General features: G+C 42.9%; 1 protein-coding gene across 1 annotated transcript in view; it reads left to right on the top strand.

Annotated features, from left to right (window-relative positions):
* The first annotated feature begins 834 nt into the window (after nt 1-834).
* The window catches only part of IGF1R (insulin like growth factor 1 receptor), a 186,296-nt gene continuing 172,334 nt past the window's right edge, over nt 835-14,796 (top strand). The window contains exon 1 of the mRNA XM_059823652.1: nt 835-928. Within this exon, the coding sequence (XP_059679635.1) occupies nt 835-928 (94 nt within the window). The remainder of the gene's footprint in view (nt 929-14,796) is intronic.

The raw sequence follows: 14,796 nt of genomic DNA, 5'->3' as shown, positions 1-14,796 counted from the left end.
TTTGGGGGGAGAAGGAGCTTGTGGCCGCGGCGCCGAGGAGAGGAAGAGGAGGAGTAGGGGGGAAGCCTTTTTAATTCATTTTCGTCCCGAATTCCGCATTTCGAGTCTCTGCAGCCAGCCGAACTTGTGGTGGTGTTGTTGTGGGTGGTGGTTGTGCGTGGGGTGGTTTTTCTCCCCCCCCCTCCTCGCTGAGCGGGGAGAGGAGCCGGGGGGATCCCGCCAGGGCAGCCCCGTCCCCGCGCCGAGGGACGGAGAAGCTGTTGTTGTTTTGTAATAAGATTGTCTGGGTCGCACCCCCCCGCTTCCCCCCCGCAGCCCTCCCGGTTTTTGTGTCTCTGTGTGTGTGTGCGCGCTGCCTCTGTGTGCGGTGTTTGAAAATGGAGGTTGAAGATGCAGACTGCCAGCCCCGATGTGCCTCATGTTTGCGACTCCTGTGCACGATGTACCACTGCAGCCAGCGCTGAGGGGAGACGGCGGCGCCCCCCGCCCCGGAGCCCGCCCCGCCGCCCCGGAGACAGCGTCGCCCCGGGGCTTTCATGCCTTGTTGTTGTTGCCGTTAATACATCTTGAATATCTGTGTATTTTTGGTGTGGTTGCTCCGGAAGATCAACACCCAGGGACCTCAAAAACCCTCCGGTTTGCCAGTCCGAAGGGTCTTGTTTTTTTCATTTCTTGAGGCAACGTGGATTTATTTATCCTGCCCCGCTTCTCGTCCGCCTTTTGGCCCCTTCGTTATTTTTAGAGGACGGGGAGAGAAAAGAAAGCGAACAATTTTGGACTTTTTTTTTTTTTTTTTTTCGGAAAAAGGGATTTTGTCCAATTAAAAAAAGAGGAATGAAGTCTGGCGCTGGAGGAGGGTCCCTCGCCGTCGTCTGGGGGTTTCTGCTCGTCTTCGCCGCACTTTGTCTGTGGCCAACAAATGGGGAAAGTGAGTACGGTGCGTGTCGGCCGGGGGGGGGGTGTCGGCGAGCGGCCCCCGGGGCGTGTGAGGGAGCCGCGGAGGGGTTCCCGCTGTGGGCGTGAGGGGCTGCCTGTGAGGGGGTGTGAGGGCGTCGGCTGCCTGTGTGTGTTTGGGGGGTCGGTGAGGGGACTCCCCGTGTGAATGTGTGTGAGGGGGGGTCGGTGAGGGGCTGCCGGGGTGTGTGTGAGGGGGGGGGGGTCGGTGAGGGGCTCTCCGGGTGTGTGTGAGGGGCTCCCCGGATGCGTGTGAGAGGGGTCGGTGAGGGGCTGCCCGGGTGTATGTGAGGTGGGAGGTCGGTGAGGGGCTCCCCGGGTGCGCGTGAGGGGGGGAGTCGGTGAGGGGCTCCCCGGGTGCGCGTGAGGGGGGGAGTCGGTGAGGGGCTCCCCGGGTGCGCGTGAAGGGGGGGGTCGGTGAGGGTCTCCGGGTGTGTGTGAGGGGGAAGGTCGGTGAGGGTCTCCGGGTGTGTGTGAGGGGCTCCCCGGGTGCGTGTGAGAGGGGTCGGTGAGGGGCTGCCCGGGTGCGTGGCGGTGTGCGTGAGGGGCTCCCCGCGTGTGCGTGAGGGGCTCCCGGGGCGCGCGCGCCGTTTCCCGCCGCGGGGAGCGGGTTTCGCCCCTGCCCGCGGGGATGTGCGTGTTTTCCTCCTGTTACGCGCCTGCTCCTCGAGCACGTTGAACAACGCGGGGCCGCACGTCTCCCCCTTCTCCCTCCCATCCCTTCATCCCCCCCCGGGCCGGTTTTACACAGCGGGTCGGCAGAGCCGCAGCCCCCAACCCGGAGGGAGGGGGCCGTGATGCCCGTCCGCCCCCGCCTTTGTGTTTCCCCCACCTGAGCCGCGCACCGCTCCTAACCCCCTCCGGAGCCCGGTGCAGTGCTCAGACCTCTGCAGCCAGGGCTGCGAGCGGCGTAGTAAACACTTGCAGGCTGGGAGGAACTGTGCTTTCTTTCCCCGCATGGAAGGAGCTTGATCTTTGTCAATATTTAGAGGCTGTATGCAGTAACCTGCCATAGTGAGTGAAGAATTCCTGGAAATAAGCGCCTTGCCTTTTATTGCCGCTTTACTGCCGAGGAAGGGTTTCACTCGCTCTGCTCGGGGTGCAGGATTACGGTGGCATCCCGCAATCTAAAGGTCACAGTCTGCTGTTATTTTTTTTTTTTCCCAATTAATTTCTAGGTTGATACTTTACGTTTGTGCATAAATAGAAACGTTTGATGGCGGATGGGCTATGCTCTTAAAAGTGATTTTTGTTTTTTTTAAGCAGCCGTGTTGCGTCTCCCATTAAGGTTTGTGCAGTTGACTTAGCAGCGTGCGAGCTGCTTCCTCCGTGTGCTGCACCCAGAAAAAACGTGGTTCGTTGTGCGTGACCGCGCTGCCAGCAGCCGCGTCCCCAGCGCACCGAGCCGTCCGGGTCCCTCCTGCCGTTTATCGTCTGCGGATCGCGGTCTCTGTCTGCCCGTCTGTCTTGCTTGGGAGTTGCAAAAGCCCCGACTTTGTTTTTCTGCCTTTCAAACCTGTGATTATGTTGCAGTGCCCGCCCCTTTCGGGCGCGGGGGGAGATAAAGGGGGCAGGGATGGCTGGCGCTGCAATTGATTAGGCTGCAATCATCACCATATTAATCCCGGCGCTGATCGGTTTTCATCTGGCATGCCGGGCTCACGCTGGATTGAGGATTTCTCCCATGAAATCAGCCTTCCCTCGTTTTCTGGAGTGTCTCTGTAGGCAGGGAGATGGTAAATGTGCCTTGGAGCCCAACCATTTTAAAAACTGCTCCCTCTCCTTCGGCGTCTGCAGAAACAGGGATGTTTCTTTACTGCATCTTGATGCTTTAATTTCTTCCGCCGTGTGTTTTTCAGCATGCTCCTTGAGCTGTTGTTGTGTGCCTCTCACTTTCAAAAAGATTGGCGTTGTTGGAGGGAAGGAACGGGGAGATCAATTTTCTCCATTTTAAACGTAAAGGGAAAGAATTTAGGAGCTGGAAAGGCTTTTCTAAAAGTAGTAGTTTCAGGTTGAAAAGAAAGGGAAGTTCTCCGGATGCACTGACAATGAGGCTAACTACAAAAAAAAAGTGAGCAAGAAGTGGGTAGATTGAGGCTGTAATGCATGTTGAGTAATACTGTGTTTCATTAGCCAGTGAATGCCAATTAACTCCTTGCAAATTAAGGGCCCAACTTAGGTTTTTGCGTTATAGTGGCAGGGCCAGTTAGGGCTGGAGAGCCTCAGTGTTACGTCCACGAGTTGAACTTTTTGGCTAGCGCTGTTTTCAAGAGGGAAGATTAATCTCTTAAGTTTAAAAACAAAACCCCAGTGCCCTTCTTCAGGGAAGGGCTTACAAAGGATGGAGTAGCGTGGAGAAACACAACAGGAGAGGAGTAGGAGATCTGGCGTATCCATAAACTGCTAGGATACATGCTTACTTTTTTTTTTTTCTTGTCTTACCTGGTACAGAACACCTTCAAATAAAAATGCTCACCGAGCTCTGGCAATAAAATAGCACAGGAACAGTATGTTAAGATTTTAGGTTCCAGTCCTCTGAAGTGTTTGTGGTTGCCACTTAGCTAAAATGACCCAATTAAGAACCTCCCAAATGAAATATCTTCTTCTGAAGAAGATCTAGGCATTTAAATGTGGGAAGATATGCTGAAAAACTTGTATTAGCTGAATACTGCCTCTAATCGATCGTCTTCGTAGTTTACAGTTTAATAGCCTTTGTTTTCACGAGTTATTGCTGAAAGAATTTTGCTGTTAGGGGGAAAAATGATCTCCAGAGCAGATGTTTTGCATCTCTTCATATTCTTCTCTCTCCCCACAATAGTGGAAGGAAGATTAATCTTAATTTTTATTTGTTTTTCATATATACTGTGTCATAGCTAAAAGGCACTTCCATTTTCGGTCAAACAAGCAAGGCATTCCTAAATAGGAATACAAAGGAGTTACAACTGGAGGGGAGAGACCCATCCCTTTAATGCTGAAGTATATAAAATCTGTTTGTGGTTATATGACAGAAACCTCTTTAAAGTTCAGGTAGCGTCAGTGGAAAGCTTCTGATTCAAAAACAGTCGTTAAAAAATTCTGAAAATTTCCTGAGGTTTTGTTAGAACAGCACAAAAATAAAAAGACCCTTCATTAAGATAAATTATGTGCTGGTGTAACAGTGCATTTGATGTGTAAAGCTACAACTGTTAGGAGACTGTTTCATCCTAGGGGTGGGTTTAAGATGAAGCGTAAACGCAGTGTTTCCTTCCTTTTCTACCTTGAGCATGATGGGGTTTTGATTTTCACCCTTGTGTACACTTACAAAGGGAACGTCTAGAAGGGAATGGGTTAAACTTTTAGCATAAAAATAATGGGGTTTAGGTTTGATAATACTTTGGACTGATAGATAACTTGATGGATCTGTTCGTTTTAGCTCTGAGCTTTTGCTTGTCTATCCAGGCTGTATTTTATGTTTCTGATGTTAATAAAGAGTAGCTCATGCTGTATGTTTAATCTCTCTCCCAGGTTGCTTAGTAAAAACCCTCATGACCTCCTCAGTGTCAGCGTTGCACACACCTAGCTTTCACATCAGCGTTTTCATATACGCCTAGTGGTTAGTGAATGTTGTTAAATGGGAGTTGGATAATTCCTTCTGTAATTGAGGTTGTGAATAGAAAATGCCAGAGCCTTTAAGGAATTGGTGTCAGTCGGGTTCACCAGAGAGGGGAGAGAAGGAAAGTGTTCAGGGAGTGATGGTGATTGGAGACCATGGGAAGGAGCGGTGAGCCAGGCAGTACTTTGACATTTTTGATTGTGTTAGATTGTACTTTCAAAGCGTTTCCATACCAGAACTGGAGCAAAGGCTTGTGTGACTCAGAAACTGAAAGGGTTAGGAAATGGTAGTGACTTAGCTAATATCAGACAAAATGTGTTGAGAATGTGAGAAAGCAGAGGAATGGGTGTGGAAAGAAGATGTGTGTTAGAAGTTTCAGTGCTGAACCAACATTTGAGGGAGGGAAATAACTCTGTGTAAAGTGAAGGAAATCTGACTTAGTTCTTAAGAATGTTGTGAGAAGTGAGGAAAGGAAGGGGCTGCAGAGAGCGAGAAGACAGATCAGTTAGTTTAACCTGAATACAACAAAAGGCATGATTTATTGGGTTTAATGGGGAAACTGCTCAGATTTGATTAAACTGTTGTGTTAATTTTTATGTCAGCTTTTCCCTGACGGGTTGTTCCTTCAAACTAATTCTAGAGTATAGTTAAAGCACAACTCCAGTGACACTGAAATTGTTTTCATCTTGAAACATAAATGCAAAATCTAGTGTTCAGGAGTTTCCATGTGACGATTTTTGAATCTGTCTTCAATAGTAAATAATTCAATTATATCAGTATATGTTACCTTGGGAAAAGTTGTTTCAAATCCTGTTTAATTTTCTGCTAAACTGGCATTTACTAAGAAAATCTTGGAGGAGAATGTCTTCAGTTAGGACAATTTTTTTTAATCATCTAACATTTAGAGTTAGAATATATTTCAGGGCTGAAACCATTAGCTTTAAAGGACAATTTCAATAATGTTTAGCTGAAGCTTTTTTCTCTTCCCAATAATTTTTTTTTCTTTTTACTCTGAGGTAGATTTTACCAGTGATCACTGGAACTATTAACTCAAACCAGAAGAGGCAGTTTTGTTAAATGATTAATTATATTGTGTGTATATTCCATCTGTGTGAATTGGGAGCTACCGCAGACTTCATTGTAGAGAAGTTTGTTTATGGTCCTGAACTTTGAGAGAGGGAGGAAATAATATATGCAGGAAACCTGTTTTTCTCACACTGGATGTTAAGTTTATGATCCCACGCAGAAAACAACTTATCTAGCTCATCATCTGTAATGGCCCTGAAGTTCATAACTTACAAAATGTACTGAATTAAATTATTTTAAAAAAATTTAGTCTTTTTCTAGATTATCTGTAGTTAAATTAATACACTTCCTGAGCATTATTTTGCTTTCTTGAAAAGGTGATGACTGAGAAGCACTGGCAACTCTCTGAGAAAGTTTTTTAAACTTTGGTTTATGAAATAAAATACATTCTTACTTGGATTTTAGCGTGAAGCTTTCACATTTGGAAATGCTTTGTGATGTTATCAAGCAGCAGCTGTTTTTTATTTATATGTGTGAGTGCGCACATAGGAATGGGTAAACTGCAGTTTATTATTGAAAATTATTGTGTATGCTAAATTTAAAAAAAGCTGCAGTTTGAGTAATTGTCTCGAGTCACATAATTAAATTGTTGTAGATTTGTAGTTTCAGTTTATTTCAGATCTTTCTGACTAAGTTGAGCTTTTAAGGTTTCTGAGCTTAGGTGGTAATGGAACATGCTGCTTTTAAGAGTTCTGTGTTCAGAAAGACTTCAGGAATGCTATGATGTGTTTGAAAGGTTGAAATACTGTTTTAGTATTTTGATATATTTGACGTGTATAATTTTTCTATCACTGTAAATTGTATAGACAGCTTCTTTGTGTAGGTTAGTTGGATTAGTTTTTATGATTTATGAAAGCCACTTTAAAAAGAATAGTTTCAAAAAATTTTTATTGTACAAAAGCAGAACTCAACAAACAGGAGTTGATGAAGACACATTTGTGGTTGTTAGCCAGCCTGTCTTGTGTGTGGTTTTTTTGGGTTGGTTTTTTTCCCTCTTAGCCAAGTCATGACAGGTACAATCTGGACTGATTTCTGTAGTACTATATTTGTCTTTTCTGTGTCCAGAACTGTCTGAGACAAACTTTGAGGACCAGCAAATGATTAGCAACATACAGTGTTCATTCATGTATTTCTGAGCTCTGCAAACAGAGCTGTACCAAGTCCTCAAACTCAAAAATAGGCTCTAGTTCCTTTAGGCAGGACTTGTTGTTTTTGGTAAGTAAGTTTGATAATAGTTTGGCTTATTCGTCAATTAAGGAGGTGCATTTTGGCAAAACTGGTGTTAGCATGGTGGTTTATTGTAAAGGTTTAACTTGGATTTATCACTGAAAGTTTTTTTCTTTAACCTTTGCGAATGCTAAATATGAGCAGTTCCCTTAGGATATCTTTCAAGACACCAATTAACTTCCTCAGTGTTGATATCCTCAAGAATTTGCTGTTGTGGCATAAGATTATTTAAAATGTGCTGAAAAGCAAAATTGTTATTTCTTTATTTACAGATTGATTTGCATATGACTTGTAAGCTTTAATATAATATAATTTTATTTATTTATTAATTTTGGAATATCCAGAGGTGGATGTTTCCTGTTACTCTGTTCCTTTCATGGTAAACTTGATGGTATGAGCAGAAATAAGCATCTGTATGTTTCAGTGACTCCCCAGATAGCTTTTCAAGGAGACATTCATCTTTGACCTACCCAGTAAGAAGGGACCTCGCACCCCAATAAAGTACTAAGATTATTCTTCTAGAGGAACAAATCCACTTAGTAAATATTTTGGTAGAACAGCAAATGTATGCTTTTGTAGCAATACCAAGTCATTTCAGTAATAACTTGGAGCAATAATTCACATTAAGATTGTTAAGAGAAGTGCTAACCAGGTTGTGCTTTAAGAACTTTATGCTATGCTGTTGGCTTAAAAAAGTGTACGTTATACAAATAAGAAACTTTTAAAGCAGGAAATAGGTGAACTGCACGTGTATGTGCTTTACTGTAATAGTTTACAAAAATAAGTGTGTGTCCTGCTTGTGTGAATACTGAGTTTGTGAAAATGTGTGTTTTGGGCAAGTCCAATGACCTAATGAGTTCATTTGCTATGTGTTGTCAGCGAGGCACATGTTATTGAAATAGCTCTGTGACCAGTCAGGGCGAATGTTATCTGCAAACCTCTTATTGGTGCCATTACATGCTGTAAAGATAGCTCTGTTTACTTGGAAGTGTGAGCATCAGCTCTGATCAAAACACTTTCCCTTAACAGGTGGGCTTTTTTGGGAGTTCTTTGCTGATCATCCCTCCTCCCTGTGGAGGAGAGCAGTGTCAGAATGTGCCAACATCAGGCAAATGCAGAGAATATTAGAGTTCTTAACGATAGAGGCAAACTTTACATGTGTGGGTTTTTTCCTGCTGTTGAATGGGTGGTGGGTCACTTTTACTGATTGTTTCCAGAAGCTTGATAGTTTTTTCCTTCAATATGAACAGTTCACAAATTAGTACACTACTCATTTAAGTCAGCTACTTATACAATACTGTTCAAATAACGGAAGGTTTGATTGGAGGCAGGAAAGAAGAGGTTTTTGAAGTTCAGAATGCATGAAATGAATACATGCTGAAGTAGTCAAAGATCCCTTGTACTTTATCAGAGAGCAGTCTGCTTGAATGAAAGGTACTGTACCTGCTGTTAAGTTTATAAACTTGGTTGATACAGATTACTTTTTAAATTATTCATGATGCTACATTACAAGTATGTCTGACAGGTTTAAAATAAATGGCTTGATGGTAAGAGGGAGCATGCATAAATTAGAGCTGGGATAATGTGCTCTTTGAAGTATCTCTTCCATTTGTTACTACTGGAATACAGTAGGTAGCTGCAGCTGAATGTGTGATTCTCAAGTACGGAGTACATCATTATCTTCAAACTGTGTTATAGTGGCAGTTCTTATATAAGACAGATGAGATGAAGTGGCAGGGAGGACTAAGGTGCTCGCTTTGTATTATATACACATTTCTGCTGAAACGTGGAGAGTATTTATGGGATGAAACTTCTGTAAGCACAGCAGTTGAAAGTGTCTGCTAGTAGCTGTGCGTTGGTAAGGTTAGGATAGCATCACACTGTTTTATTTACTCTTTTTTGTTAGTGTTGCTGCGGGTTTGTAAGAAGTGTTTTAGGAAGGTGGCAGGAGGTTTTCCCTTATACTTAGTGGGATGCTGTATCTGGTTTGCTTATGGATCATGGTACTCAGCTTGAGAAGTCTTCCTGATCTGTATGCACAGGAAAACTTTGCAAGAGCTGAACTGTTGTGTTTGGAAAAGGTTATTGGTAGGGAAAGAGAATTCCAGATCTCTTGGATGCAAAATCAGCTTCCCCAAACATAAATTGACACAGTGCTGGTTTTCCTGGTTTTGTAGACAGGCAGCTCATTGTGTTTGAGAAGCAAGCTCCCAAAGTAGATTATGGTGTAGAAAAAACCCTAAAATGATGTGTGATAGAGCAGCCCTCAAAAATAATCGGAAGTTTTTCTGAAAGTGGAAGGTCGTCTTATAGAGATGGGTAGTTCAAATCTTAAGTCTTAATCAAACGGGTGCAGCATTTTGGGGCAAGGTCTAGTGACAGCTGCTCCTTTAAAAGAGAATTGGCTTGGACTTTGGAAGGGCTTTGTCCCTGCATCTTACTGGGGTGGTTTCCTCGTCATTTGCATTGGCTTCGGCTTAGAGTCGTCTCCACGTTTTGTCCTTCTAGAAATAGTACATTTTGCTTCCTTGCTGCTCTTGTCACCTCCCCTTGGGTCCTTCTGTGTGAGAGTAGTATGTACCTTGAAAGGCTTAAAAAGCACGTTGTAGACACCTCGCGGGAGGATTGAAGGCACTGGCACTGCACTGTAGGAACAAACACATATTTGCACTGCTCAGCTGATCTTAGAGTAACATTTGGCTGTAGTGTTAGAGTTGAAGTCACAATGGAAATACCTTGTTTGTCCTATCCCCTGTGCTCATTGCCAGTGCAGAAATTACTTCATGGTGGTGGTTTTGTTGCTTTCTCCTGGGGGTTTTGATGTGTGGTTAAATTGTTACTGTTGTCTTCTCTAGTCAAATTTCTTGTATCCCACTGGGGGATTTGGTTTGTTCTCCAAAATACTGACAGAGTTAAATAGTGTGGATTTTCCTTGTTAAGCTTTCAGGTGGCTCTACCTTTCTTTTAGCTGCGAACCAGCGTTAAGAGAGACACTTAATATGATGATGGCACACGCTGTGTTGAGAGTTCACAGACCCACTGGGGTGGAGGGGGGAGCCCACTGGAATTGCAATGGTGTCTGGCTGCCACGATGGGATTTTTAGCTGCTGCTTCTCTCTGGTTGTTCTGTATCCCCAGCAGGTGGAAGCAGCTTGTGGTTCTGTATTGATTGCAGTTAACATCTTCTTTCAGCTTATTGTGGCTGAAGCTTTTGTTTTTTTGAGATGGATGTACATTTTATTGGTTCCTTGCAAATGCCATGTCTCCCAGGAAGTAGAGGGAATGAACATCCAGCTGTGTTGAGATGCATATAAGTGGCTGTTATTGTGTGTGCTTTGCTCTCCTTGGACCTGAGAGGTACCGAGACTGGGGGAAGGAAAGTTGCAAACCAGTATGATGTATGACCATTTGTGCTTGGTGGAGGATGCCAAAAGTCAAAGGCTCTGTTAGTCCTGTTACTCACGCGCTTTGGATATGGAGATTTTGTTTTAATAAGTTATATTGGTACTCCCTTGCAGCTCTTCCGGTGGCTACACGCATGATGGAGGTTGAGTCTGTGCCGTTGTTACTGTACAAAAGAGCAAAAATGGGGTGTAAGAAAAGCACATTTGTTGTTCCAAACTTGAGACTTGGCTTGGTTTGACTTGAGCCTGCCTCGGTCCTGTCTGGGAGTGACTGAAGGTTTGGGGTTTTTGTTTGTTTCCTTTTTTGTGTGTGTGCTAATAAAATGTTTGTATTTTTGTCACATTGAGTAGGTTGACTATGTGGACAAATATTTTCATTGATATTGTGTCTCATCAAGAGGCATGTAATATGTATTTAATACTTAAATTAGGTTATGAGAGTCCCTTTTAAAATTTGAGTTTTTATACACTTCGATGGGTTGTGGTTCTAAAATGTGGCCAGTTACCAGTGAATGAACAAAGGTCCTTTCAAGTTGGTTCAGTTGTTATCCTGCAGAAGTAAGGCACAGACAGAGAAATGCATTTGTGTGTGTGTATGTGGCAGTGGTTCTGGACTTCAGCAGAAACATATGTGAAATGGACATCTGTTTTTACATGGTTTGTGTTTTGCGTATCTCTTTTGGTAGTTCATTGTTTAAATATGTTGCATTAGCTGTAAGGCTTTAGTGCCAAATGACCACTGATGAGATATATTAGGGTTTTGTTGTTCCTAAGTCATACTGAGATACAACAGCTTTACAATTCAATACATTTGAGGAAGATTACAAAAAGAGTTTGGGGTGGATCGCAATCAGCACTTCAATAGCAATAGCTTTGGAGTAACTCCGCTATAACACAGCACAGCCCATGGAAAAACACTGTCATCTTAACAGATGCAGTGTTATTTTGGAGATTCCACTGTATAAATACATGGACTGTGGTTAAATTGTGATGGCAACAGATGCAATCTTGGGTCTCGATTCTTTAATATCTTTAATATTTAAAAATACTCCACAAAGTGAAAGAACAAACAACACCAAGGCTGAAATTATGCCTCCTGTAAATTGTTGGGGCTGTACCTTTTCGGCCTTGTTTCATTTCAGATAAGTTACTGCAGATTAGACTTGGGCAGAGTAAATGCTCATCTCTGTGAGGGAGTCTCTGCAAGTGCTGCTACTCACGGCTTGTTGTACAATTTGCATATGAATGGAATTATTCAGCTATACTTAAGAAATGTCAGCAAGATTGAAGTCAGAGTTGGTTAACCTGGCAAAAAGATATTTCCAGTATTTTTCATGAAAGAAAGTGATAGTATGAAGAGGAGAATTACACATTCCACTGGCTAAGCCAACATTGTCTGAGGATTTTCTTGGTGTTTTTGTAGCTGATATCAGTGACTTTATTTTTAAATTTGTCTGCAATACATTGCAGTGTTTGAGAGCGAGAGAATTGGAATGCGGGAATCAGATGTTGTATCGTAATGCTACACAGTTGTGTTCACATTTGTTTTTCTTTCCAGATTTGGTTTTGTTTAAATACTGATTTGACAAGTATAAATGGAGAGCAAGGCTCTTTTTTTTTTTTTTTATGAACAGCAAATAAAGCATAGCGAGATGTTGTTATCAATGCATTCACCTCTGTCCATCCACTAGTTGGGTAGAAAAGCCTGAAGTTAAATACTGTAACTGGATTTTAAAAAAGGAGCGGTTAATTTTTGTGAGCAACAGCATTGGTAGTCATTCATGCTAAAACAGGGAGTGATCACATCTCGTGCTTCAGAAGCTGACAGTGTGCAGGGGTTGGGGAGAAATTGTATTCCTCCTCCGGGTGTTTGTATTTCCCTCCCCATTTGTAAAAAAACAGAGAAATGCTATCCTTGGGGGGGTGGTTAAAGGACTTGTTTTTAGAATGTGGACATGACTTCAAATGCTCGTGTGATTCTGTCATCCAGGTGAAGGCACTTTTACTGGGAAGCTATGCGTTGTCAGGCGTTCGAAGACTGTACTCTTAGGAGAAGTATGAGGGTGGGGGTGTTGGAATCAGCTGGCTGATAAGGAGATAGTATATTACACTAAAAATAAACCCCAGATCTTCACAGGCGACTGTTAAGATTACCTGCTGTCACATGCAGTTAGAATGAAACAGAAGTTGAGGTGGCTTGAGCGTGGTTTGGCTGCCCTACAAGGATGGGCTGTGATGCTGTCTGTTTGTTCCATAGGACTTCTCTTCGTTCTTCAGGAGCGACTGTGCTCACAGAAGTGCGGAGCTATTCGGTATTTCTTGCTTGTTGCATGTGTGGCCACAGGCCTTGTTTACTGTGGTATCAAAATACTGTTTTGACCTCAGGATGACTGTCACTGCTCATGGTGTTTCATGCCCTGAGTTCGTCTTTAACACCTTCGCAGCTTCCCCCAGACCTGGTGAGATGAGGCGGTTGGGGAGATGAGATGTGAATCCAGTTTAATAGAGGGAAGTGGGTGGGGGAGAAGTGAAGAACAGAGAGGCAGAGGATATAATTGTCATGTCCGCTGTTACTTTTTCAGGGGGGCAGGGGAATACTCCGTTTAAGATGTCCACATACCCTAGTTGGCTATGTCCCCCTCTATTCTCCCTCTCCATCAATACTCAACCTTCTGATAGTGTCACATGCTCTCGCTACGTGGCTCCTTGATGTCATGGTTGAAGAAGAGCATGACTGCAAGGCTGGCTTTGTGGTGTGAGCCTGGTGCCCAGAAAACGATGAACATAGCTTTACGCTGTGGGTGTGTGGGAGGCTATGCACAATCGTAACTGCTGAGATGTTCAGGGGGTGGAAGGGTTCATTTTCCTCTCAGCTGATTGAACTAGTGAGTTACGCTGGCTCATGGAAGGGCGCGATGGGAGCCAGAGGGGGTGGGATTGTGTGGTTGAGAACAGGGCAAGGGAGAAGCAAAACGAATGGTTGCTTTAGCACAGTTCTCCAACGAGCGGTACGCTGTGCTTTTGGTGTCTGTACCATAAAAGGTGGGTGTTGGTGACTTAGCTGTGCATCACACAGGACTCTGGGACTGGAAGGGGAAATAATTCCTCCGGGTTAGGGAGCATTTGGTACGTGGGTGAAAGTCTCTCTGCATCGGCTCTGAGGTGCAGCATCGCAGCCCACCCCTTGCTGGCAAGGGGCAGCTGCTGGCAAAGGCAGGGCCTTCTCACTGAAATGGCTGCGAATCTGAACACGAGGACTAGTGTGTTACCATCCAGCCATCTTCTCAAAGTAGCTGAATTATTTTTATTGAAATACGGGGAGTTTGTTTGTTTAGCGAAGACAGGCTTCAGTGAAAGCTGTAGACTGAGTGTTCAATGAATGTAATAGTTTTACAGAATTAAAAACAATTCTGATGCTTCCGCAGTTGGGCACTACAACTCTGTGTAGCTTCGAAACTTTCTGGTGGAAATGTCGTGAATTTTGGTCCAATTTGTCCTTCAAAGTTTATTTCTTCCTTAGTATGAGCACTACTAGCATAATTTTTTTTCTTTTATTGAGATGGAGTTTGAGTGATTTTCATAGTGACTTAAAACAGCACGCAGGAAGAGCTTGTTTTAAATACGTAGTTTTAATCTAATTTTGCATATTTTTAGCTGGATTTTTTTATTGGCTGACAGCTGTTAGAACACCTTGATTCATAAATACAACCTTTTGGGGAAAATACAGGCTTATTTGCCAGTGGATAGCATTTTCCGTTTCTACACACTCGTGTAAATAATGAGACGCCGTGGATACATGTACTCAGATCCTTAATTTTCACATTTTTAAGTGACAAAATGGCAAATGATGTATTTTCTGGTAGATTACTTCTCATTTGTGTTATTTTTTTATTTGGATGGAAAATGGAATTTTAATTGAAATGCAGAAGATCTGAATTTTGAGACTTATTTAAAACCTCAAGTGTGATGGACAGGCATCATTTAAAAAAAAATCAACAGAAAAAGTAGTTTCTCGTTGTTTCTCAAAAGTTTAGAGCTAATAGATCTTGCCCACTGACTGTTTCACAGGTTTCTATGCAGGAGTCCTTTTTAATTTGGAATTAATTGTTTGTTGAACTGAAACATTTGAGTAAACTGAGATGAGGCACTTGCAGAAGTAGCTGTTGAATGTGAAAGCTGTCTTAGCATTTCAACAAAGGGTGGCTCCAAGAGAGTACTGAACAGAAAATTCACCAGTCCAAACTTTTTGTGTAAACTATATACTAACTATTTTTATTTTATTTAAATTACAGTAGGCATTTGCCCTAATATATGCTGTTATAATTTCATGTTAGAGTTGCAATTAAGTTTATTTTTAGAAGAATGCATTTAAGTGGTTTATATAAAATTATTTTCTATTTTTGTAAATGAAGTAATTGTTTTTATTGACTTTTAATTTCATGCAAATGTGGGTCTTTTTTTTGGCTTGGAGGTTATGTAAGCAGAAAGAAATGATTGGAGAGTATTCTCATAATATAAAGAATAGAAGATTTG

The sequence above is a fragment of the Gavia stellata genome, chromosome 13 (genome assembly GCF_030936135.1).
Source record: "Gavia stellata isolate bGavSte3 chromosome 13, bGavSte3.hap2, whole genome shotgun sequence".
NCBI lineage: Eukaryota > Metazoa > Chordata > Aves > Gaviiformes > Gaviidae > Gavia > Gavia stellata.
This window is presented reverse-complemented; position numbering and strand designations above follow the sequence as displayed.